Source organism: Poromitra crassiceps (assembly GCF_964638095.1).
Source record: "Poromitra crassiceps genome assembly, chromosome: 5".
Lineage (NCBI taxonomy): Eukaryota > Metazoa > Chordata > Actinopteri > Beryciformes > Melamphaidae > Poromitra > Poromitra crassiceps.
In genome coordinates this window covers 45,417,258-45,443,486 of record NC_139642.1, presented here as the reverse complement: position 1 = coordinate 45,443,486, position 26,229 = coordinate 45,417,258, and the positions used below count along the sequence as shown (strand labels likewise).

Below are 26,229 nucleotides of genomic sequence, written 5' to 3'. Positions count from 1 at the left end.
GGAGAGCTTTTTGAACAGCCTAGCCCACCTATTGAGCATTCTAACGCTGTGTGGCGCTGACTGCTGTACGATAATTATCCCGGAGTACAGTAGGGCGCCACGTTATGGGGCTAACCAATAACATTCTCTTAGCCCAGGGCTAGTGTGAATCAATTTGTTGGGTTATGGATCAATGTCATAGTACAGCTGATGTAGCGTTTATACTTTCAAACAACAATAAACTAACATTATTGATTAACAACATAAATTACCTGCAGCTGGTCCACATTGCTTGTATCAATGAGAGAGTCTTCTTGTGGGGGGTTGAGGAGTGATTTGTTCAGTGACTCATGGCGCCTCCGTCTCAGATCTCGCTTGGCCAGCTTAACTGCTGCCAGCAGCCTCTCCTCAGAAAGAGCAGAGAAACTGATGGAGCTCCTGGTGCTGTCCACATTCTCCTGCTCCTCTAACCTGGGAACCAGCTTCTCAATCACAATAGGGGCTGGTGGGCCTACACGGGTGGCACGATTGCAGGCACTTGCTGGCATGGCTTCATTGAACAATAACTGTGGTTTGTAGAAAAATAAGCAGCCTTTTAAGCCATATAAACGGTCAATGTGATAGATATCTTTGTACTCATTAGTTTGTCAACAAATATTTTCTGCCACCCACCACCCAACTAAGTTTAGGTGGGTGACAGCTAGTCTGTACTAACGTTAGTGGCTGCTATGTAAATGCGTAGGGTTAACAAACAGTATTTGAACTAAACTATTATTTGAATCAACCAACATTAATGTAATAGGCTTGATTTATTTCTTTGTTTACGTTACCTTGGTTTGAGACAGTCCAGTAGCCACATCGCCACAGTTTGAACCTAAAACGACCCAGTGTTTCCCTTGACTTTGCTGTCCCAGAGGGAGCTCTTCAGTCATCCTTCCAAACTGCTAACCTTGTTAACTGGTAACGTTAGCTGACTGCATTAACGCTAGCTAACAACACTGGTGAGATGAAGTTCCAAAACATTGTCCACCTGACCTTCGCAACTAATTTACACCGTCCGTGCTTTCGGTTTATGTTGAGTTTACCCATTATGTATGCATCCTTCGTGTAAATGAAAATGTAGTGAAGGATAGGGTTCACTTTGTACTTTTGTGGTCAAGGTAGTCAAACGTTTGAAAGGCCGCCATGACAACAACAACAGAACACCGCCTTCAGAATTTAAGGAAGTCGTGGTTATATCTCAGCTACGGATCGTCAAAGAAGCCAAATTTCCGCGCATCCACAATTCCCTCATCCTTTTGTTTAGGTATTTAGTAAATGCACATTTCACTTTATATTGTAAACTTGGCGACTATATAATATATTATTCACTTCATTAAGCCATAGACTTATTTCCGCCGCTGATACCACTGTTTCTAATCTAAAATTAAGGGAGCTGGGAGCAACACATGGATGTTTGGACAATGATTAAGGAGCTGCAGCTGCACTGTCGCTTTAAGAACCTTTACCCAGACCGGAAGTAGTATCCTGTCAAGTTTGCTCCAGTCAGTCACTCACGAGCATTTTTGCCAGACTTCAGAGACAGACACCAGACTAATTAATTGCGCTTACATTGATCACTGGCTGCCTTTCACAATCACAACTCAGCGTTTTTACGTCTGTGCATTTTTGTATTATCAACCCGGTCTAGACAATGGCCAATTACGAAGAAGTGAATGTGCGTGGCTATGGTGAGTTCTGTCAAGCTGTGTCTGACAGAAAAGGAAAAGATATTTTTGCATATTTCTCTGGAGACAAAGATGCTCAAGGAAAGAGCTGGTGTCCAGACTGTGTAACAGGCAAGTTATTATTTTATAACGTTATAGCCTATCTATATACCTGCTTCTGGTAGTGAACTGCGTGCTTTTTATTTGGACTGCAATTGGACTGTAGCTAACGTTACTGTATTTAATTGGCTAACGTTACCCACTTATAGCCTATCTTTCAGTTATTTTTCTAACAAGATTCTATCTTTCTATTTCAGCCGAACCAATTGTAAGAGGAGAGATGTCGCACCTTCCTGAGGGCTCTGTATTCATCTACTGTCAGGTTGGAGAGAGGGCCTAGTAAGTCTGACACTCTTGTAGACTATTCCCACATTTATGACAAAACACACATCACATCAAACCCTTGGGAATCACCCAGATGGCAGGTGATGTAACCAAACAATATATAGGTAGATCTTACTTTAAATTTCAGCTATGTGGCTTACCCTGAGACACTTGTGCAATAGGGTACGTGAGTCAGCTATTAGAATAGACTGCCAAAAGTCTTCCAATGATCATATATGTTTAGATTGTAACATTTTCAGAGCAGGTTTGTCTGCTGTCCTGACGGTGATGGGTAATACCATTGCTTCTTTGATTCTTTGAAATGTAATCTTTTGGAAGACTCTATTATTGTGTGTATACAATAACAAAACTATCCATGGACTCTCTGCAACCAAATTATGTTGATAGGACAATATATCAAAATTCAGTATATCCCAACAAGCTCTCCATCCAAATTATATTATTGACACTTTGTAATGACCCATTTAAATGGTTGACATCATTATAGCAAGTCAACGCCATTGCTAGAAAGATTTGTGGGTCAGAAATCAACATAATTCTGCACAGTCAGACTTTGTTGTCATCATTGACCTTTTATTTGTTACATCATATTGTGGTTGTATCCAATCATGAACCCCTTATTGTATAATGTGAAATGCGTATCCCTTCCATATACTGTATACTGTATGATTGTGAAAGAGTCCGACTTGTCAACTCAAGTCCTTCCTCAGATGCAATTTAAAGAAGCTGAAAATCCTCTGTAGCTACCTCACTGTAGTATTATTGTTTATCAGCTGCCTAATGCCCTTTTCACCCTTCAGTTGGAAGAATCCAAGTAATGACTTCAAGAGGACACTGAAGCTAAGTGGAGTTCCCACTCTGCTGCGATACGGCACAGTAAGAGTAACCTACAGCTGTTTTTCTCATTGCTTATTTTACTGGCACAGATTAGCCTAAGCCTAGTCTTATATTTAATGACTTGTGAGACGCCCTTTGAAAATCTGATTTAGTTTAGGACCAGACTGTATCTACACCAGTCAGAGCAAACCAAATGCTTCCGACAAGACCCTCACATGAACTTCAGTTAACATTCACAGTTTCTTAGAAAATTGTTCCATACAAAATGTCTCATGTTTTAATAACCTTAGGCTGATCCAGGCAGGAAAGGCTCCTGTGTTGATCAACGTTGAAAGGCCCGATATTCATGACGTGTCTCTTTGTTTCAGCCTCAGAAGCTGGTGGAAGAAGAATGCTTCAAAGCTGAGCTGGTGCGGATGATGTTCACAGAGGACTGAAGGATCGTGCATTTCCATCATAACGGATTCAAGATTTATTCACTGTTGTCTTACTACAAGTCTCATTTACCACTATCAAATTCAACACTACTGCATTATTGATATTCTTGATAACCATACATACATACCGTATTATAACTCTCAATGCAATGTGATGCCAATCAGCAACTGTTTTACAGTTTACAACCAATGTAATGAGTCCTTACAACTACTTGACTTATTTTATACTGGAATATCTGCAAGAGAAATATGTAGGAGACATATAAAAAAGCATACACATTGGGCTGTTATGGTTTGAAATGTACTGAATCTGAATTTGTACTTGTGCTTGAATTGTACTTGAACAAAAACAAGTATTGTTTATTGACCAGTTTCCTCAAATGCAATGTCCAACACACTAGTTCAGAATGAAAATATCCATCTATGACCCCCCCCTCTGTTTTCCATGTTTCCTATGTGATTATGGCTGTTAGTAGGACTGAAATAAAATTTAATTTGATGTTGAACATAATCAGCCGAGGTATTTCTCTACAATAAACACTAGGTGGCGGTATGTCCGAGGGGATATGTTTAGCCCATGTAGTTGTAGCATAATATTTGTGATAATTTGCAGAATTTCATTTAGCATTTGTCTTATTGTTGAAACTCGGTCACATTAGGTTTATGCTTTATTAGTGTTTTGTCATTGAGGTAAACCCCCGAATCCATTCTGTTTATAATTTGGGGTGAAATGTATAGGCCTACCACAATTACAATGTGTCATTAAAATATTTGATCTGCATTTGCACAGTTAAGAAGCCTATAATCTACAGAGTACAGCCTCGTGATAAAATATCGTCGTTGGTTCATGCTGAAAAGTGTGCTTTGGGATAAAGAGCGTAACTGCTGTTGTAAGCAAGCAGGCAGGGAGGGATATAACCGGAGCGCATTCCTGCACAGCGCTCACTCACACCGGAGGGGCGAGCAGAGCAGAGCAGCGGCGGGGATCCACTCCAGCCGTCCACAGCGCTTCAAAGGGCTGGAGCTCTCACCGAAAACCTTCACATTGGAGGCAGAGCGGGAGTCTGGGTTGTCGCCAAGCATTGTGGTTTCATGCACAGCAGTCTTGGGCTGAAGGAAATATTGTGTTTTCAAGGACTGTAGCTGCCATGTCGGAGTTTCTGGTGAATCTACTCGGGGAGCGGCTTGTCAACAGTGAGAAAGCCGAGGTGGACGTGCAGTCGCTGGGCGCCAAGCTGTCCCTGGTCGGGCTCTTCTTCGGATGTAGTCTGAACGCCCCGTGTAAGCAGTTCAACGCCAGCCTGTGTGAGTTCTACAGCAAATTCAAAAAGACGTCCGAGCATAAAGACAAACTGGAAATCGTCTTCATCTCGTCTGATCAGGACCAGAAACACTGGCAAGACTTTTTACAGGAGATGCAATGGCCTGCGTTACCTTTCAAAGACAGACACAAAAAGGTAAGATAGGCTCTGTGATGATTGATGGTGATGAGGCAGTGCCAAGTGGATGATCTGGAGATAGGTTTTCTGTGTGGTCTGAAAACCCTATAAGAGCATTTACTGCTTCGCCCTGCAGTAGCCTACACAGGTGTATAATCTGGGTCATGAAATACCCTATACCAGCCTGGTTTAGGCTGGTTCCCTCACATCAGACTTTCATCAGTAAAAAGTGATTTATTATTAAAATTGCTAGTTTTCAGGAATCGTTTATAGAAGACCTTTGTAATTAGGGTATTGAAAACACACACACACACACACACACACACACACACACACACCTGTATACATTATACTGTAGTAGGCTAGGCCATCACACAAATTCTAATATTCTCAGTTAATAACCTGGGGGGGGGGGGGTAGAGGCAATGATTCAAATCGCATTAAACCATTGGGAAGTATAAGAACGGGTCTGTGAAATGTCAGTAGTGTCCTGAAAATGATTATAGCGTGGAACATGTGAGAAAGAGTTTTGTCATGTCTAGCTGTAAAATGGCATTTTTTAAAGGAGCATAATGCAGCCAATAGGGAATGATTTATCTTTGCCTTAATTGTTTTTAGATTAGCTAAATGTGGCTGTACATTGCCAAATTGAATTGAAGCTATTAATAAGAAAGGAAGCAGAAGGCAAAACTAATTTCCTTCTGTCATTGCTTTTTCCATTACCTAATATTATTTTTGTTGAAGGAATGTTTATAGGCTTCTGAAATTTCAGCTCACATTGTGTTTTCTAATACAATACCAAGAAACAGTGTTATTATATTGCATCACCCCAATCCTATTATTCAGGTTGCTGCATGCAGCCTGCAGGCCTATTATTTTAGCATTGTCTCTTTTACAGCTGTCACTGATTTTCTAATTGTGTCAACATTATAGTGCTATCATCTTGTCACGAGTAAAAGGTTTGGGGCATTTACAATAGTCTATATCAGTGTTTTCTCAGCTGTTAACTATTTATAGCTTTGCTTCATTTTGTAAAACATGACTGGACTTGAATTTTATTTTTCAAATTGTTATCTTCATCTAATCTTATCTTCATTATGTTTTTTAATAGATAGACTTTGCTTTTTATGAAATGGCCACAGAAAACATTGAGGTTTAAAAAATATATAGCATGTTATTGTGTTAAATGATATTAATTTACACCATATATGTCTTATTACATATTTGATCGTACAGTAGTATGGTGAGCAATAGATTGTAAAGAAATTTTAGTATTTGTATTCAATCTCGCAGTTCCTTTGTTCAGAATTGAAACTGCCCTTCCAAAACCGGCCTACACAAGCAAACATCTGTTCGATAAATAACATCCCTTACAAATTAAAATTATATCTGGCAAAGGCTGCTTACACCCATTATCACGTGATGAGTTTGTAATTGCATGTACATGAAGCTAAATCTTTTAAAATGATAGGTGGTTGGGATGCTGTGTACAGTGTGTGTGTGTGTGTTTCAGTTGTGTCGGTAGGAGGGACATAGGGAGAGCCGAGGTGATATCCTGAGCAGGATCTGGGTGGGCCATCCCACTGTCCTGCTGCCAGCTACATCCTTTTCTCAAACCAAAATCTAAACCTTACTGCTTGGAAGGCACAAACAAAGCTATTCTGCTCAGATGTCGTTTCATAGGATCAATTTAAATTCAGTAAATGCTCCTTTGGTGTGGCTTTAATGTTGGTGGTTATGAGTTTGGCTTTGCTGGATTTTGAATCCGTTGCTTTTGAGGATTCGGCCTGTATTTTTATTAAATTGTAAAGGGGGGGATTTCTTAGAAAATAGTAAGAAATAAGAATAGAGATGGTAAAAGATAACCTACATATATTTTTGCATTTTACTTGGACAAATGGAAACACACACACACACACACACATATATATATATATATATATATATATATATATATATATATATATATATATATATATATATATATATATATATATATATATATATATATATATATATAAATATATATACAGTATATATAAACCATAATGTCCAAACATATCTAGTAAGCTTTACAGAACCCTACCCGTATATGTAGGTAAGGCATGCTTTAGATTGAATCACTGTCCTTGTAATATGTTTCCAATTGCCAATGATGGTTTGTGTTTCACTTCATTATGAGGTCCAGGCATGAATCAGGGCTGACTGGGAGATGACAAGAGTGGGGGGTTGTATGGATCTGGGTGTCGTCTGGGGCGGAGCACAGCTCTCTCCACACTGCTGCCTTATTGTGTTTTTAAATGCTGCTGGAAACTATCTGTGACATCAACATAGCCATTGTATTCGTGTGCAGCCATTGACTGTCCTGGCCATGGGAGAACAGGGTAGTGCAATAACAAACCTCATGTTTGCATAGGCCTGCAGTGTTGCTACTGTTTGGGGTTCATCCAATCTTTGGTGAATTCTCTTATTATAATACAGCAGTGAAAATTCATGTTCCAATCAGCAGCTTCAGCAAGGTAACAGCATCGATCATTTTACAATTTATTCAAGGCCATGTGTAGAATAATGTTTCTCCTGTAAAACACCCATTGTTTAATTTATGACGCATGCATGTCAGCACTCAAATATCACAATAACTATAGCTGGGTTCTCTGCTGCTATTTACATCACTGCCTTTCTCCTGTCCACATGTTTTGTTTATCTCATGAGCGCCAGAAATGCTCTAACTGCAAGAAAAAAAAACATTTTATTTGCAGTTTAGGCAGTTCATGTTTTTCTCAGGATATTTTTGGCCCTTTAATTAGTTGCCTATTGTGTGGGGATTTGTGTATTTCGGGGAAAACACAGCATGGTCAACTCACAAATAAGCACAAATAGTGAATGTATTAATTCTTTGCTAAAACATATTTTACTTTTGAAAAGTACTGGTCCAGAAGGGATACTTTCTGGTTTAATTAGGCTTTTCTAATTCAAGATGTTTGGACTGGAGAATCATATCTGGCAGGTCCTGCTTGAAGCATTTGTGGAAGTAAGTGTCTCTGGAGGAAGAGACGGCTCAAGGTGTGGCCGGATCTGTGCCTGTGAACATTGCAGTCGTTGAAGAGTATATGGATAGAGTGTGTGCCACGGCGAGACCTACTTGGTGAGTGATGTTGACCTAGTGGAGGAGGGCCATGTTGATGTTGTGGGTCTGTGGAGAGGGCCCGCTGCACCCCTCCTCTCAGGCCTGGCTGGGCTCTTCTGACTTACCTGCAAGCGGAGCTCATCTCCTGGCAATCTTTGCTCAATCGCCTCTTTCAGAACCGCATCACTCGCCTAGAGTCCCTTCATCCTCTACTGTACCTCCCGTCTATCTGTACTAACACACATGCGCGCGCGCACACACACACACACACACACACACACACACACACACACACACACACACACACACACACACACACACACACACACACACACACACACACACACACACACACACACACACACACACACACACACACACACACACACACACACACACACACACACACTTCCCTACACCTCCCTACACTTCCCTGCATTAACTTTGCTTTTTCTCAGTTGCGCTTTCCTCTTTTTCTGTTAAGGTCTCTCCGGGCCTTCCCATCGCTGGAATTGTTTGTTATTTAATCAGGAAGGGATAATCTGGTGATATGGGAATGAAAAGGAAAGACTGGTGTTATTAACTGTTAGACCTCTACTCATGCAGCATTTAATCTGCCCTTGAAGTTGAAAACAATGAATGCTGTCATGCACGTCTGGTGTTTTATTTTTATTTTTATTTATTTGACCAATATAAGGGGACTGAAAAGTTGAATAATTGGTCTATTACAGTGTCAATGAATTTCCAATTATTTCCATATGTGCGTGCCTCAATTTGAACGAGAGGATAGTTTATTACCAGACGCAGTTATTATTCTAAGTTTTTGGCTGCTCAGTGTGGATGTCTGTTAATTTTTATTTCATGCATGAAACACTTCACAGGCTATTTCCTCTTCATTATTTTTTTCCATCCTTCCACTGGCGTCACACAAAGCCCGTTCAGATCAGAGCCTTGCTTCTTGATGCCATATATCCTCAGTGTGTGTGAGGGGACATTGGGACAGCAGCGTTCAGTGAGTGGACGTCTGCCTGGTGTTGACAGGGGCACAGCTGCCTGTCTGTGAGCAGACTGTCCCGGGTCTCTTTGGCACTGCCTTACATGGAGGTGTACAGCAGGAGCGGGAAAGCTGTGTGTAAATCAATTATGGCTTGCTGCTTGGCCCAGTCTCTGTGAAAAGCCCGGCTCTGCTTATGGGTTAGACTAGCAAACTGTGACACTGCCAGTGCTGCTCCTGCAGGACTCTGAGGGGGGAGGATCACATCTCCGGCAGAGAAAAGGCCTCTTGTTCCGTCCTCCTGCTCGGCGGCTCTGGGCTCGGCAGCTCAGTCTGGGCTTCATACAGCCCCCCCCCCCAGAGACGGGGCGCTCGTTCAGCGGGCTCACTGCCACATCTGTGAGGGGCTTCAGAGAGGGGGGCGAAGGGTGCCTGTCATCAGTATGTCGCTGATCTGATGAAAGCTGCGCCGCACCCCGCCCGTCATGTACCTCAACGCTTTGGATTTGGGTAGAAGTGGCTGGGCGAAAAGCCTAAGCTGCCATATCAGTGGCGGGCGATGATTCCCAGCTCTTGATCGTTTAATGTCACATTGGCTGGTGTTGACCTGTGTAGTTAGTTAGATGTTTTCTTCTTTGTTGTTTTCACTCGGACAGATTGGACGAATAATATTGACAGAATGTAAAAGTCTCATGTAGTAGTAGTAGCCAATGGAGTCAGTGCTTATTCGATTTCTCACCAATTCTGTTCAGCCTGGTGGCCATACAGTAGACTGGCTCATGGAACAAACAACTGAAGGTGAAATGTGTCATATCACAAGCCAAGGACATCAGACTCAGTTCTTGAAGATATGGAACATTATGATCTAACACTCCCCAAAAGTCACCAGGACATGCAAGCAAAAACTGATATCTGATAGACGGCTCTAAAATACCAGCACTAAACATCAAAAGACAAAAGAGCATGGGACTTGATGGTAAAACCAATAGAATATGAACCTAGAAGATGTGAATCACTGTGTGTAATGTTTCCAGGATGTGTGGGATCCCAAAACAGTGACTCCATGCATGATGGGCCCACAATGGCTCAGTAAGGAAACCAAGCCATCAAAAGAAAATAGGAAAAACCTCGACCTCAATATTTGCATCTCAAACAACAATGTTCTTGGTTGGTTCTGCATGAGTTGGTGTGCTGGAAAATCATTGCTGGGAGAACATGAAAACATGGAACGCTTAATGACAAAACACTGTCACTGTGCAGAATACTTGGAATTTACAGAGTGATTATAACGTCCTCATCTCAGGCCATGAAAGGACAAATGTGACACCCCCCAGATTGTTAATTAAAGGATAAATTCACCCAAAAATGAAAATTCATTATCTACTCACCTTGTGCTTTGTCCATCATGCTGATGGGAGGATGGGTGACGTTGTTTAGGTCACAAAAAATTCATGGAGTTTTCCGGGGAAACAGAGTACACCATAATCTCCTAAACAATTGAAGCGAATCGTGACCAACTTACACAAAAAACACAAAAAAACAAACATAAAATGCTTCCATACTCCTCACCTGGCATAATCCAAGTCTCCAGAAGCCCCAAGATGCCAAGTTGACTTGAAAAGACCATTTACACCCTGTTTTTAGCTGAAATCGTCACGTAGCAGCCAGGCTACTGTACTACTACTGTACAGCACTTGTTCTTCCTTCCTTCTTCCTACGGCTACAGTGAAGATTTCAGCAAAAAACAGGCATAAATGATGTCTTTGCAAGTCAACTTGCAAAGACCGCTCGGGGCTTCTGGAGACTTGGATTACACCAGGTGAGCAGTATGGAGCCATGTTATTTTGTTTGTTTGTCTTTTCTTTCTTTTTTATGTTTGAAAGTCACCATCCACTTTCCATTGTTTCGGAGAATGCTGTAATGGCGTGTTGCTGTGAAATTCCAGGACTGTTTTGTGTACTAAAAAAACGTCTCTTGTCCTTCCATCGGCATGGGAGTGAGTAGATAATGACTGAATTTTCATTTTTGGGTGAACTTACCCTTTAAAGGTGGAGCTGGCCGGGTTTTGTATGCAAACGTCAAACTAATGCTCTCATATAGCAGTAGCCTTACAATGAATACACACACTGACTTAGAAGAGGAAACCAGAGCCATGAAGAAGTACATAAGAAGTGCAGCCTAACATGGACAACTCTGCCAAACGAGGCTGCAAATCATAAACAGTGGCTCTAGTGAATTATTTCCCTCGAAGCGCAAAGAGGATTACATAAGGAGCGCAAAGTTAGCAGTGAAACCAACTGCAAAGTGAGCTAATCCTTATGTCAAAGCCTTTAACCCCAGGAGATTAGACGACTAGTGAAACTGTGACCACAGTCAAACCAAAGAACAATTTAGTTTGAATATTTGAGGAGTTCCGCATCAGAACGAGAGAGCCAACATTTGGGGATCTGTAATTGTGACATTTTGCGTAATGTAAAGTGTGAAAAATTGGATAATGTAGTAGCTGCCACAGTGATTTGTAGTCACCACCAGTGTTTGTGCTTTTTTCCAGCATTTTCCATTCACATGTGTACATTGAAGAATGCATTGCAAACACACTTCAGTGACAGACAGAGCACTATGTAATTGTGAAAGATTGTCTGTCTGCACAATACCTTCAGCTAGTAATTGTGTTTAAATTACATGCCATGGCATCATGCACAACTGAGTTTATCCAATAGGGAAGCACAAACCATATGAAGTGCTCCGGACCTCATATTTATTATTATTATTAGATATGTGTAGTTGCCCCTGTAATTACTACTTAGGTATGTGCCATTTATTTTTTCGATGCATTCCATTTAATCTCAGGAGCTTTCATGTTAAACAAGCTCTTATTCTCTTGGTAAACTGACCTTGTAGAAGAAACTGTTTACCTTGACTCTGGGTTCGAGTGTCTCTGCCTGGCTGCTGTCCTGTCCTTTTAAACTGACTCTATAGTGTCTCTGCCTGGCTGCTGTCCTGTCCTTTTAAACTGACTCTATAGTGTCTCTGCCTGGCTGCTGTCCTGTCCTTTTAAACTGACTCTATAGTGTCTCTGCCTGGCTGCTGTCCTGTCCTTTTAAACTGACTCTATAGTGTCTCTGCCTGGCTGCTGTCCTGTCCTTTTAAACTGACTCTATAGTGTCTCTGCCTGGCTGCTGTCCTGTCCTTTTAAACTGACTCTATAGTGTCTCTGCCTGGCTGTGGTCCTGTCCTTTTAAACTGACTCTATAGTGTCTCTGCCTGGCTGCGGTCCTGTCATTTTAAACTGACTCTATAGTGTCTCTGCCTGGCTGCTGTCCTGTCCTTTTAAACTGACTCTATAGTGTCTCTGCCTGGCTGCTGTCCTGTCCTTTTAAACTGACTCTATAGTGTCTCTGCCTGGCTGCGGTCCTGTCCTTTTAAACTGACTCTATAGTGTCTCTGCCTGGCTGTGGTCCTGTCCTTTTAAACTGACTCTATAGTGTCTCTGCCTGGCTGCTGTCCTGTCCTTTTAAACTGACTCTATAGTGTCTCTGCTTGGCTGCTGTCCTGTCCTTTTAAACTGACTCTATAGTGTCTCTGCCTGGCTGTGGTCCTGTCCTTTTAAACTGACTCTATAGTGTCTCTGCCTGGCTGCTGTCCTGTCCTTTTAAACTGACTCTATAGTGTCTCTGCCTGGCTGCGGTCCTGTCCTTTTAAACTGACTCTATAGTGTCTCTGCCTGGCTGCTGTCCTGTCCTTTTAAACTGACTCTATAGTGTCTCTGCCTGGCTGCTGTCCTGTCCTTTTAAACTGACTCTATAGTGTCTCTGCCTGGCTGCTGTCCTGTCCTTTTAAACTGACTCTATAGTGTCTCTTGCTGGCTGCGGTCCTGTCCTTTTAAACTGACTCTATAGTGTCTCTGCCTGGCTGCTGTCCTGTCCTTTTAAACTGACGCTATAGTGTCTCTGCCTGGCTGCTGTCCTGTCCTTTTAAACTGACTATAGTGTCTCTGCCTGGCTGCGGTCCTGTCCTTTTAAACGGACTCTATAGTGTCTCTGCCTGGCTGCGGTCCTGTCCTTTTAAACTGACTCTATAGTGTCTCTGCCTGGCTGCTGTCCTGTCCTTTTAAACTGACGCTATAGTGTCTCTGCCTGGCTGCGGTCCTGTCCTTTTAAACTGACTCTATAGTGTCTCTGCCTGGCTGCGGTCCTGTCCCTTTAAACTGACTCTATAGTGTCTCTGCCCGGCTGCGGTCCTGTCCTTTTAAACTGACTATAGTGTCTCTGCCTGGCTGCGGTCCTGTCCTTTTAAAGTGACTCTATAGTGTCTCTGCCTGGCTGCTGTCCTGTCCTTTTAAACTGACTCTATTGTGTCTCTGCCTGGCTGCGGTCCTGTCCTTTTAAACTGACTCTATAGTGTCTCTGCCTGGCTGCGGTCCTGTCCTTTTAAACTGACTCTATTGTCCAGCAGGCAGCTGCGAGGCCTTGTTGCAGTGCACCGTGTTTGACAAGAGCTTATGTGAGGAATGTGGGCAGACACCTGCTCCGTGAAGCAGTGAAGGGCCAGAGGGCAAGAAAACAGTGTGTGTTCGCGAAGGCTGCCTGCGGACGCTTATCCCAAACTGTTAGGCTACCTCTCACACCGAGCTACTGTTACTGTCTCCATTCGCTGCCCATTGTGTCCTCTTTACCGAGGGATCTGTAATATTATGAGAGGCCACAATAGAGATCTCATCGGAGGTGAAGTTCGGAGGCTTAAGTTACCCGCGCTGAGAGCGGGCGAAACAGTCGCGCTGTGTGTCTCGTAAACCCCTTCCCCGCTTTGCAACCCGATCTGTTTTGACTTGCGTTATCTGCCTGTAAACGACATGGCACAATAGCTGTAAGGCTGCGACCCCGGTCTGTGGTCCGTGAACCGCTGAAATGATACTCTGGGATTGGTTTTTTCCCTCTTTGTCCACCATATTGTCCACTCCAGCCCATTCGTGGACTCTGTGCTGTTCCCAGCCAGGGCTTTCCAAAGTAAACGGAGTGACGTTAAAGGTAACAGACGCTGCCCCTGTCTGCACCTCAGTGTCTGCAGCAACACTCCGATGAGAACAGCAGATGATGAGGCCGTCTGGCTAGTGTAGAGGTAAAAGCATACCAATCGCGGCGCCCCGGGTTCTATTCCCGGCATCGGTACTTTCGGCTTGGTTAGACCTTCCTACAGACACAATTGGCTGTGTCTGCGGGTGGGAAGCCGGTGGGGTAGAGTCCTGGTAACTGGTCGCTGCACTAGCGCCTCCTCTGGTCAGTCACGACACATGATATGTCCTGCAGGTGAAACTCCTCCTCGCTGTCAGGTGGAAAGAAGCGGCTGGCGATTGTACATGTATCGGTGGAAGCATGTGCTAAGTCTACAATCTCCCCAGATCGGCAGAGGGGGTGGAGCAACGACCGGGACAGCAGGGGGAATGGGCCGAGTACAAGTGGGGAGAAAATGGGAGAAAAATCTGGAAAGAAAAAAATAGCGGCAGATGATTCATCCGCTTACGTAGATGATCCCAAACCGGCCTAATTGGCAGATACCTACCAATTAAATCATCCAAATGCATACAGCAGAAAGTCCAGCTTCCATGTTCTAATCCTATTGATATTAATGTTGGACTCCTCTGATGAGAGGAGAGCAGCTTATAGACCAAGCTTATGTCCATGGAAATAAACAGATGGTTATTATCTTATGTCATAAATCCATCCTCATTTGTTCTGTTATTTTTTCGTTCTTTATTTAGCGTTGCTGCCACATCCGGGTTAGTGTGGAAACACGGAGGTTGCTTTCTCCTTCTCCTTGTGTGCTGAGAACACTTCATGGAAGGCTTGTTGTGCCGGACCCTCCCCCAGTCAGTCCTCTGGTCTCTAATTGCCCCACACCGCAGCTCAGCAGCCCTTTCCAACATAATAACAGCATAGGCGCCCCAGGGGCATCCTGCCATCCGGAGCTGTCTTCCCCTTTCCTTTTCTTATCTCATGTTGGCTCTGTGTGATTACCCCGTTTCCCCCCTCCTCATCACCGCTCATCATGTGTCTGACGATAAACCAAACAGGCACTTATCATGCCTACATGCTTGGGACTGGTTGAAGGAAGCCATACAGTTATAGTGAATTTCCATCTTGATTAATATGACACACACCGAGACAAACCCTAGCTCCTTTCTAGGATATCTGCTCCACCAGTGAGTGGCAATGTTTATTTGATGTAAATTTATTCATAGTGTGATCATTTCTATCTTGACAAGTTTCCCCTTGGATGATAACCCTTTCGCTTCCGTGCGACCGCCTCCCTCCCGTGATGATGAAGCACCATAATGCAAGGTGTAAATCCTCTCTCTGTGGCGTTTCCATCGACGTGTAAGCACTCCTGTAGCGACTGCTCCTGTCTGAAAGGAGGCTTGCTATACAAACAGACCTGGTGTCTCAGCTTGTAGCCTGGCACACTGGCACCAGACCCTCTGTCTTGCCTAAAATTGAGCTGTTGCGTGTGGCAGGGTCGGGATTTATCCCCCCCCCCCCCCGAACAACTGACAGGCGTTCAATGCTGCTGCCTGTAGCATAAACTAAATAATGTGGCTAATTGATTTTGAACACAGCACAGATTCTTTCATTATTCAGAACAGCGCTATCTTTCATTTTGATGGCAGTTGAGATGTATGTGTACAACAGGCCGTGGTGTGAGGTGGACTGGTATTGAAGAGGGAAGGAGTGGGAGTTCAGTTGCTCCCCCAGGCTGTGTGTGTGTGTGCGTGCGTGCGTGCGTGCGTGCGTGTGTGTGTGTGTGTGTGTGTGTGTGTGTGTGTGTGTGTGTGTGTGTGTGTGTGTGTGTGTGTGTGTGTGTGTGTGTGTGTGTGTGTGTGTGTGTGAGATGCTCTGCTCTGCTGGGCTTCGTGGGACTTAGCTGCGTGACAGAAAGAGGACAGAACAGCGTCCAATCCACATCTTCCTGGAAAAGACGATGGATGCAGGAAGCAGGGAGGGAGGGAGGGAGGGGAGTGAATGGAGAGAGAGATGGAGTGTGTAGTGTATGAGTTCAGGAGCTCAAAAACAAGCACAGATCTTGAGGGGAAAATGGTAGATTTGGACAAATTTGTCCCCTTTTCTTTTACCGGTATGTTCCTTTTACTAGAACAGTCTGGTTCAGAAAATTACATCACTTTACTGTAATGCAGCCTTTAAAACCATGAAAAGACAACACTTATGCCATATCACAATAATGACATCCAAAATCTAAGACAATATCTAGTCTCATATCATAATATTAATAATATATCAATATATTGACCGGCCCCTTTCTTTATGAAATGCCTTGGACAATATTTTCAGTCTGCTACAGTACATTGCAACAGTCGCTGTGTGATAATCATCATACTCATACTCACAGTCTCACACACACACTCTCAGATGCTAGACTGAAGATGTTAAAGGCTCCTTACCTGTGGCACTATTTGAGCACGAGAGGAAGCTCCTTACCTGTGTCACTATTTGAGCACCAGAGGCTACTTACCTGTGTCATATGAGCACCAGAGGAAGCAGAACAATCAGAAATAGCATTTTGTCACAATGTTTTGTGACAGTTGAAAGAAAGATGCACTCCTCCAGCACTCCATCTCCACTGGGAGAATAGCGAGGCTGCGATCAGGCCAAGTCAACTAATTAGCGGTTCCAGTCAAAACAAAAAAAAATACCCCATTTATTTCTCACTTGCTGTTTTGGACATGTTTGTGTTTCAAGGAATTCATACACGTGATTTTTATTATTTTATTATCATTATTACTTTTTTCTTCTTCTTTTTGTTTACATAGCTGACCTCACTCCGATAACTTGGATTGGTTGGTTATTACTGATGGGCTGATCCCTGCTTGCTTTCCTCCAAGACTGAAGTGGAATTTACCGTGAGCTGTTAATCTCCAATGGGCTAATGAGGTGGTTGAGGAAATATTATGCGTCTAATAAGGTTAGATGGCAACGCAGACAGCTTCCCGGAAAGGATTGTTTCCACAATATGGAATCAGCTCTTTCAGCCAGTCTTCATGGCATAGCGTGACAGCAAGTCGAGAGTTTAACAGTTGCAGGAGGAACTAAGTACCGGTATTTGCATCTTCAAACATATTTTATGTTTGTGCTCAGCAACTCGACGAGACTCGGAAGTTTTTTGTTGCTAATTTATTTGCTGTCCTCCTTGCATTACTTGGTGTGTGGTGTATTAAGAGAGAGTGGAAGGTTGTGAAAAGAGTTGAGGGGAGTCTGAGATATTCTCAGCAGATCTCCGGCCTGCAGTTTGCTCATTATTTTTCATAATAGCCAGAGGGAAGTCACTTGGATTCATATAGTTCCCAGCAGCTCCTGCTCTGGCAGAAAATTGCTCACAAACTTGGATATTTGCATTTGGATTCACATAATGTGTTTGTGATTTCCTGATCATTAATCTAAATAGCCCAAACAGTCTGCTGCCAGGTTCAGTCAATTTGCTGTGCCTGTGCTATTTGACACAACCACAGCAACGTGCTCCCCACATAACTGCACATTAAATCTACTTGGACAAATGGATATGGTAATATCCCCCATTGGCATCTCTCATTGTGTGTGTGTGTGTGTGTGTCTGTGTGTGTGTGTGTGTGTGTGTGTGTGTGTGTGTGTGTGTGTGTGCATGTGTGCGTGTGTGTGCGTGCATGTCCACGTCACATGATCCGTTGGACACAGAACACCACATTCATAAGCCATGATTCAAGGCCACCGGTGGACGAGCCAATCCAGAAAACAATAAATATGAGCGCACCGTTTCCCCGGAAACTGAAGATGTGTTTATGATCAAATATATTCTATAAGCAGGCTTTGGCAGGCTGTGCTGATTATCTTTCTCAGTTTGCTGATTAATACTAATGCTGCCACTCAAAGACTCTTGCAGAGGAAACAATATGGTCGCTGTCTGTCATGGGGTACAACAGGTGTGGAATATCGTATCTGCCTGTGCCATTGATGTAACATTAGTGATGTATGATTTTTAGATCAGTCATTAACGTGCACGGCAATTCAAATCACTCTTGACATCTTGAAGTGAACACTCCCCGCAAGACTCTTGAGTGAAGGGAATGCTAATATTGCCAAGAATATTTTAAGATATTCTTAAACAAGACACAGAATCTATTGAGTGAGTGAACTAACGTGACATTGCCAGTCGGATGCTTTGTTTCCAGAGACATCTGGGAATATTTTGATATTCTTAAAAAAATGAAAACACATTATTGAGAATTTTCAGAAGAACAAAGCCCATATTCATATTTATTTGAGGTGGTGTAGTCAAATATACTATCGACAAAAGCTGCTCATTCAATGAAAAATGCGTGCTACAGTGAATGGTGAATGGTGGTGAGGCCCAGCTTATTTGATCATAATCTTGCGAGGCAGCTGGACTCCATCTTGCCATGCTTCCAGATAGTATGCGTTTTACTCCACTCCACCAGTGGTGCGGACCAATCAGCGTCCAAGGAAGGAGGAGGCGGTCCTAACAGTGGTTGAAGTTAGACGTACTATCAATGAGTTAGACTGTGATAGACAGACAGTGATAACAGATGGTTCATCCACTCACCTGCCAAGTATTTTTTGAAAGTGCCAGTCGCTTTTTAACCGGTTTCCAAGATCGAGTTCTCAGATGGTTCTGTGAACCAAACCACGTGGCAGCATTGAGTTAGTTAGTTCGTACTCATCGGTGACGTGAGGGATGACATGGATTCTGGATGCATCGTGGGCATGGAGACTCTTCCATGTTTTTGAGGCTAGCTTCTTCTGGCAACGTACACAGCTGTCACATCCCATTGTGAGATCCATTATTGTACGTCTCTGTTATTCAGTGAAAACCCTGACGCGTGCATTCCAAACATATTCCAGCCAATGGCTGCACTAAGCCAGGCATGTGTTCAAGTCTAGAAAACGCACGCACAAATCACGAGCACACACACACACACAAATCATCAGACACCGGTGGTGGTTTGAACGAGGAAGACCCCCTGCTGTGGCCTTGCTGTGGCTTAGCGATGTCTCTGTGTTGGGGGCTAATCGCTGTTTTGATTCGTCTTTTTTAGAGCCAATCTGTTTGGACTGAGCAGCGATCCCGCGGCCATGTTGAATGAAAGGCTTTATCAGCTTAAGCCTGTTGTAAGGAGCAGGAGAGGTCTCATCTTTTCACTGAGGGAAGAGAGCGGCCCTCGGACACGAGTGTCCAGGCAATTAGAGACGCTCAAAGACAGATTACTGGCACAGAGCGCTGTGGCCAGCTTCTTTCTTCTGCTGCACATTGTGAACTCGCTGTTGAGCCACATGATGATTGGCTCTGTTCTCAGAGAGCATTGCTGCTGGAGGAGATAACCCCACGCAGTCATGGGGCTCCTAGCAGGAGAAGATTCTTTGGATGCAGCGTCAAATTATGGACTTCAAACTGTTGCTGACTGAATAATTGTTTTTCTACAGTGTAACATGGAACTGAGTGTTAGGCAATGATCAGTCTGACAGCCTGATGCAGAGGGGCTAGCGCACATTTTCCCTCTGTTTTTATGGACTCTGAACACATAATGTGCCCAACACTTAGGGAGTGTTTTGCTATACTAATGTGAACAATTTGAAGTTGAACTCAGTCCAACTCTTCCGACATGTTTTGGCTGGGTTCACTATGGAAACAATAACATCAAGGTAGCATTGCAAGGCAGTCTGCGACGTGCCAGGTCACCGTCTGGAAGAGTGTGTCAGACATTTTTCAATACTTCCAATCTTACTGCTACCTTTTTTGAAACGCCATGTCAAACCAGCACCAAGACAAAAAACACATGCTATAGGACACGGCACCGATTTTTGGTCCCTAAACAATTAAAGGCAAAAAAGCCCCTTTAGGCTCTTGTCTTCAATGTTTGCTTTGTGTGAAGGAAATGAACTGGCAGAGAAAACGCATGTGAGCTTTAAAGTGAGAGCGTTTCTTCCAGCCTCTGAAGTGTTATATTGAGTCAGGATATTGTGTAAGAACTGGGAGCCACAGACAAAATACTTAAGCCTCCCGCAGCTCCATGGCGCACCACTATGTCACTCGCCACCTGCTCATTTCACAGGCCTGCTGCTTTTGGAACCAGCAGGTGTGCCCTTTAAATGCAAAGGTAGCTGGTTCAGAATCAGCTCTGACAGCACCAGGCTCTGTTGTAGTCTGAGTCTGGTCTTCTCAGGGCAGAATATAGACTCTTAAATATTAAATATCATCCATGTAGCCCCAACAATAGCCAACTGTGTGTGCGCCGTGCGTACAGTCCCCCCACAGAAACGTGCGACGCTGATGAACTGGAGCAGAATAAAAGGCCAACTGTGGAGATGAAGGTTTCGTGTCAGGAATGCTAGTGCTTCAGCCAAGCACCTATTCCCCTTCTCTCTTTTCATCTATCATATAATTATGGCGCACAGCAAGAGCCAAAGGTATGTACTATGTTATTAATGACTGAAAGGGGAGTAAAACTAAAGAATGATTGCTGCAAATCAAAATGGGATTGCAGGTTTTTGTAGTATGAATGAATGATCGCGGTTTCAGCGAGGAAAGGTGAGAAGAACGACCCGAACCAAACGCCAAAAGCTTTGATCTATGCCTTCGCCGTCAAAGAGTAGTCTGACAAAGTTGAAGAAGGGAATCAGACCCTAGGTATGTTATTAATGACTGAAAGGGGAGTTAAACTGAAGAATGATGGCTGCAAATCAAAATGGGATTGTAGGTTTTTATAGTATGAAATGAATGAATGATAGCAGTTTCAGCAAGGAAAGGTGAGAACGACCCGAACCAAAAACCAAAGCTTTGATCTATGCCTTCAGAGTAGTCCAACAAAGTTGAAAAAGGGAATCGGACCCTAACATGTGTTGAAGCATTCCCCCCGCCGTCCGTCCATGTGTGGCCTAACCCCTTGAGAAGAAAAGCCGTCGTCTATCCTCCATCACTTCCTCCCCTCGCTGCTTTGTTGCTCCAGGTGCACCGTCTCAGCAGCCAAGATGTTCAGCGCACTGATACAAACCTTGTCCAGAAATACAGTTGAAGGGGAGATAGGGAGGGAGAGAGTCTGCAGAAAAAAAAATGTGCCTGAACCTTCTCTGTAAGGCTGTCAGAAATCTCACAGGTGCTTGATGAAACTCTCGGCTATGTTTCCTGATTCAGTCGGACCATTTTATAATATACGGAAAGACTTGAGAGGCTGCGGGAGCGCGAGGGATCCTCGTACACTTTGTTGTGGTGGTAGGGGAAATCTGGGTTGGGATCATCTGCCAGTGGGGTGGAGATAGGTTCATAATGTATACTGTAATTACCCCCTCTAATTACTGGCATCAGAGTAGAACCATGAAATATCAAAGCAGCATTTTGCTATGACTCATGCTAAAAGACTATTAATGGTGGTCTTAGACTTTTCTTTTTTTTCAAGGTACAGCCTCTCCCACAAGGCAATACTGGAGCATTTGACAGTTACAGTACAGAACAGTCTAATGTTGTTTGGAATAAAGATCTAGACCTTTTTTTTAATAAGGGTATTATACCGTAAGTGAGGCTGTCAATTTTCTGATTTACAGGCTTCCCCTAGCATGTTCTTTCTTACAGGCTTCCCCTAGCATGTTCTTTCTTACAGGCTTCCCCTAGCATGTTCTTTCCTGACCTTTTATTTTTATTTTGTTTTTTTCTTAGCAACTTACTGTAAGCAAAGCCAAACTTTAATATCTGGCATGACCTCAAAGCTGGGAATATTTCAGAGGAAAGCAAAGCAGTTTATGGAAGTTCATGGATCGAGATAACAGATTGCATGTCTTTTGTGGCCAGTTAGTTGCCAGTTTTGAGAAATGGGTGCACCACACATTGCAGTGGAATATTAAGTAATAATATAGTGGGGTTTTTCATATGTGTGACTATTTTGAACTGTGTCTTCTGTGTAGCGCCTTTGCCAAGTGTAGTACATCAGAGTATAGTGCCTTGAAGCTGATGTATGCGTTAACAGTGCTTTGACAAAATGTCAGAAGAGCATCTGCTGCTGAAGGTTATTATTGTAAATATTTTAAGTCCTTTGTCAGAACAGGGGAAATGGATTTGCAAGTTTCTCTCCAACACGTAAACACGCTTGTCCTTGCAGGTGTGGGCTACTGTTTGGTGTCTCTCTTTGGTCTCTCTTTTTTCCATTCAATGTTTTTTTAGTAGGTATTAGGTAAAGCGTTCACCTCTGTTAGGTCTTGGCATCCTGTTGAGGGCGGCCTTTCCTTTGCTCTTCCCTCACCCGTCCACTTCCTTATCCATTGTGATGCCCCTGGAGTCACTTCCTTATCCGTTGTGATACCCCTGGAGTTATTTTGGCCTTGAAAGCAAGGCTGTCCTCGAATCCTCTTTTAATTAGGCTGCCTTCTCTTCCTTGATGATTCCAGTTCATGGCGTTGTCCGCAGGATGTCAGAATCAGCAAGAGGAGTCCCGTACCCGTACCCATCCTTTCTTCTTCCCTGAATAGAAAGACTGCGATTGAAACGAGGGAAGGAAACGGAGCATTCTCCAAAAGATCTGTACCATCTTTGATCTTCAAATTGAAGCCATTACACGTCATAATAATAAATCCTCAGATTACCATGCTTTTGATTTTCATCAGCGATGTGACAAAGTGAAATGCATCTGTCAGACTTCACTTTTGATGTCACCATGCTATGATGATTATAAATATAACTTCTGATTTGCTACAGTATTTACGCCACACAATAACACTTTAATTGCTGCTCCTGCATAGTCTCATTATGCAAATGTATACACACCACTTCTAGTGAATGATGGAAATCCGCTCCACTCGCAGCCAGTTTATAGAGATGCCGCAGGGAAACAAGCTGATTATGCCTGGTTATGCGCTTTAAACTTAGTGGTTACTATGTGTAGTTACTATGTAGTTACTATGTAGTTACTATGTAGTTACTTTGGTTTGGGTTGGCACTAGGTAACATTGGGATTCAACAGAAACCTGGCTGGCCCTGTTGTTGTGTAGTAGACCATTTGCGGAAGTGTTAGCAGCTGAAGAAGGATGCCACTCAGCATGAAGGACTGAAATAATGACTGCAGTATGCCAGCTTGCTTTGTTAACATAGTACAACAGCTGTTTCCTTTGCTGTTGAAAGTCTTTCAAAGGATCTCATGTAGGTCCAAGCATTTTTTTTAAGCCTACAGGTCAGGCTGTAACTAACTAGAAGGGATTTGCTGGACTGTGTGCTGCCATTTTGGAAAAGTAAATACAGTTAAAGTTTAACGGTCAGAGGCTGCGGCACTGTGAGTGTGGGAACAGACACTTAAGTGCGGACAGGTCTCCACTTAAAGATTTATTATCAACCCGAGCGGATAGGACACACACTTGTGCGCACAGACACCATTTTTTCCCTTTGATAGAGTCCACCCCAGCAGTGTCCTCTTCCCACCAGCACAAAAGAGCAGTGGAGAGAGCACAGTGCGGTCAGGTTTCCTTTCTCTCTCTCTTCATGTCACTCTTTGTCTCTCTCTCTCTCTTCACTGATTTGTTTTTACACGTTTGATGTTTCGTCTCTTCCTCTCATGAGGTGCAGGCATGCACAAGACTCCTAAACCTTCCTTTGAACTATTTAGTGACTCATTATTTTTAGTGACTAATTATTCTTATACAACAAAATAAGTGGCTCTGTTTTGTCACAAATTTGTAGTGCTTTAGCAGCAATATTGTTCATGGCTCCAACTCAAGTCTGTGATAATTGCATTTACAGGCTTTGGTGGGTTTTTTGCCTCTCAGCAACATCCTCCCTCCTGCCCAGCCGTTCCCCCGTGAGCACGACTGATCCCAGCCTGCCAAACTCAGCCGCTCAAACATGGAAGCACTCCAATGTGAAATTGCTTTGGTTCAAACTGTGCTAAACAGGCAGTTGCCCAAATAATTCCCTCATAGATATAGATATTTATAATATGTACAGTATATATTATCCAGTAGCCTAAATTAAAGTGGATTGCCCGTCTTCATACATTCGTCTATACAGTTGGAGACTTATATCGGTGAACAGTGCAGCAATTTCACAGTCTTTGTGAGCTTGGAGTGGATATATTATCTTAAACCTGTATCTCAGTGTTTCCTGTTATTCATCAGGCCAGAGTCTCTGCCTGGCTGTGTTTCCCCGAGTGTGTGCCACTCTTCCTGCACACTTTCTCAGGCTCTAACAATAGCCCCCTCGTTGCTGGCCGGCCCCCCGTAATCCGCTTTCCACCCGCCTTCGCAAAAGCCCTTCCTCCCTCCAACTTCCCCCCAGTAATAAGCCCCCTCGATAGGCCAGGCACCCCGCTGTGTTGTCAACATCAACCAATAACTCTGAGAGCTGCTGCAAATAACAATGTTTGGCAATACTGCAAAGCTGCTTATATGGAAGTTAAATACCGCTAACTTTGACTTTGAAGTCTGGGCCAATCACTTATTTAGCTGAGGTTTGTTTGGTGAATTATACATGTGAGTCTCTTGATCCCCCAGTTTTCTCCACATTATTATTTTATCGGTGCACATTGATGGCAACCGGTGTGAGCAGTGTATGACGGCCCCTTCATAGACTCAGCCTTCAGGTTGACACGGCTGATCCAGGGCCAAAGCTACAAGCTAGCTACTAGCTACGCTAGTTTGTTTTCCGCCGGGGCCTCCAGGCTGCAAGCCGGTCCATCACTACATTTCCACCTCCTGATGCAGCGCGTTTGGTTGTCATGCAGTTGTTTATAGCCTGCTTTGATATCACTCTATGTTCAACATGGAATCCCGACACGGAGGCCGCAAGGGACCCGGGCATGCTGAGAGGAAGAAGGGAAACGCCGAGAGATGAAAACAATGACTTGAGGGGATGCTTTGTTGTTGCCTTCATCCAGATTTATCTGCTGGCATTGTGTTGCGTTTCTTTGTTGTCATCCTGTAGACCTGAGATTTGAGTCATGTGAAACATTCCGTTGGTCAGAATCGATGCCACTTTCATATTATACTGTATTTTCTCCATCTGTTACTTGGCTGTCTTTGTTCTGTAGCCTGACTAGCCTATTTGCATGTACAAATGTGTGTATGTGTCGCTGAACAGAGATCCTTCAGTGTGGACATTGTGGTTCTCATGCGTTAAACATCTTGGTTTATAGCTGCAGTCTCTTATCATCCAGGGGGGTCTACTCTGTGGGTCTCCCCCCCCTTCCCAAATAAGCAGATCTCTCGTCCACTTGCCATTGTAACTCTCCCCTGTTTTATTGCTGAAGAGATTCTTTCAGTTCCATTAAAAATGTAATTATTCACCCACGTATCCCTTTATGCATTAAACGTGCTTTCTTCTTCAGTGGAATGGCAAGTGACGGGTGGTAATTGTAGATCAAGGCTGGGCGCTGGGGACGCGGGGCGAGGGGGGCCTGCCGCTGGGTTTCAGGCTGTGGCGGGCGGCTGGTCGGACTGTTGATGTGCTGTTAATGGTGGGAACTAAACCGGTCCTGCTTATGAAGTCAACCCTGCCTGCAGTGAGTCTGGCAGTTTGCCCCGTGCCAACGGTACGAGTGCTCCTCTTTTCACCACCACCCTCACTGAGTGATTTCTGCCCTCCGCCCCGCGCCGCAAACAAGCGGCGGTGTCACTCAAGTTGAGTGAGAGGGAGCCCCTAGTGGAGGGCCTGAAAAGGCAGCGATACTCCAGAAATCCACTTCAAATAAACAATTGCAGCCTGCTTGCACATTGGGCTAATGGGTCTCTATGAGTACTCAGAACCGGCCTGCTTATTGATATGCTATTAATGATTAGCTAGGTTGAGGATTTGAAGGTGTGAGCTATTCTTTCTACCTTTTCAGGTAACGGCATGAGAAGGAGCTGCTTGCTTCTAACTGCGTCTGTGAAGAGTCTGGATAGAGTGGAGGAATGCAAACCCTGTTCTTCCTGAGTACTGGAGCGCTGCCGCGTCACGTCAGCGCCCACAATGCTCCTCAATATATGCAAAGCCGTCTGTCGACAGGGCTTGTTAAGCATCAATGCTGCACTGCTGCTCCAGAGATTTACCTCAATGTGGGCCATTACCGTTAATAAAGTCCCCTCTCCCCCAATCGCTTACTCCCTTTGTGACTTTACTATCCTTAAAGGAGCCACATATTACAGGTAAAGTGGAGGGCTCCCTTTTGCGGGACATCTAAACAAGTCCGCATGGTCACAATCACCATCAATCCTCCAATTGATGTGCAATGGTGAAAATAGCCCTCCTGTTGCAACATTAATCACAGCGCGCACACACAAGGAGTGGCTGT

At 43.8% G+C, this 26,229-nt stretch overlaps 3 protein-coding genes across 3 annotated transcripts in view; 2 read left to right on the top strand and 1 right to left on the bottom strand.

Annotated features, from left to right (window-relative positions):
* kiaa0753 (KIAA0753 ortholog) overlaps positions 1 to 911 on the bottom strand; it is a gene marked incomplete at its 5' end in the record, with an annotated part of 42,908 nt that extends 41,997 nt beyond the window's left edge. Inside the window, 2 exons of the mRNA XM_083636698.1 lie at positions 252 to 545; positions 810 to 911. Of these exons, the coding sequence (XP_083492824.1) occupies positions 252 to 545; positions 810 to 911 (396 nt within the window). The remainder of the gene's footprint in view (positions 1 to 251; positions 546 to 809) is intronic.
* A 614-nt stretch (positions 912 to 1,525) lies between these two features.
* On the top strand, positions 1,526 to 3,938 carry txndc17 (thioredoxin domain containing 17). Its single transcript, XM_083637912.1, has 4 exons — positions 1,526 to 1,817; positions 2,003 to 2,084; positions 2,891 to 2,966; positions 3,296 to 3,938. The coding sequence occupies exons 1-4, from the start codon at positions 1,673 to 1,675 to the stop codon at positions 3,362 to 3,364; spliced, it is 372 nt and encodes a 123-aa protein (XP_083494038.1). The 5' UTR covers positions 1,526 to 1,672; the 3' UTR covers positions 3,365 to 3,938.
* A 390-nt stretch (positions 3,939 to 4,328) lies between these two features.
* nxn (nucleoredoxin) overlaps positions 4,329 to 26,229 on the top strand; it is a 61,079-nt gene continuing 39,178 nt past the window's right edge. The window contains exon 1 of the mRNA XM_083637196.1: positions 4,329 to 4,821. Within this exon, the coding sequence (XP_083493322.1) occupies positions 4,513 to 4,821 (309 nt within the window). The 5' untranslated portion in view covers positions 4,329 to 4,512. The remainder of the gene's footprint in view (positions 4,822 to 26,229) is intronic.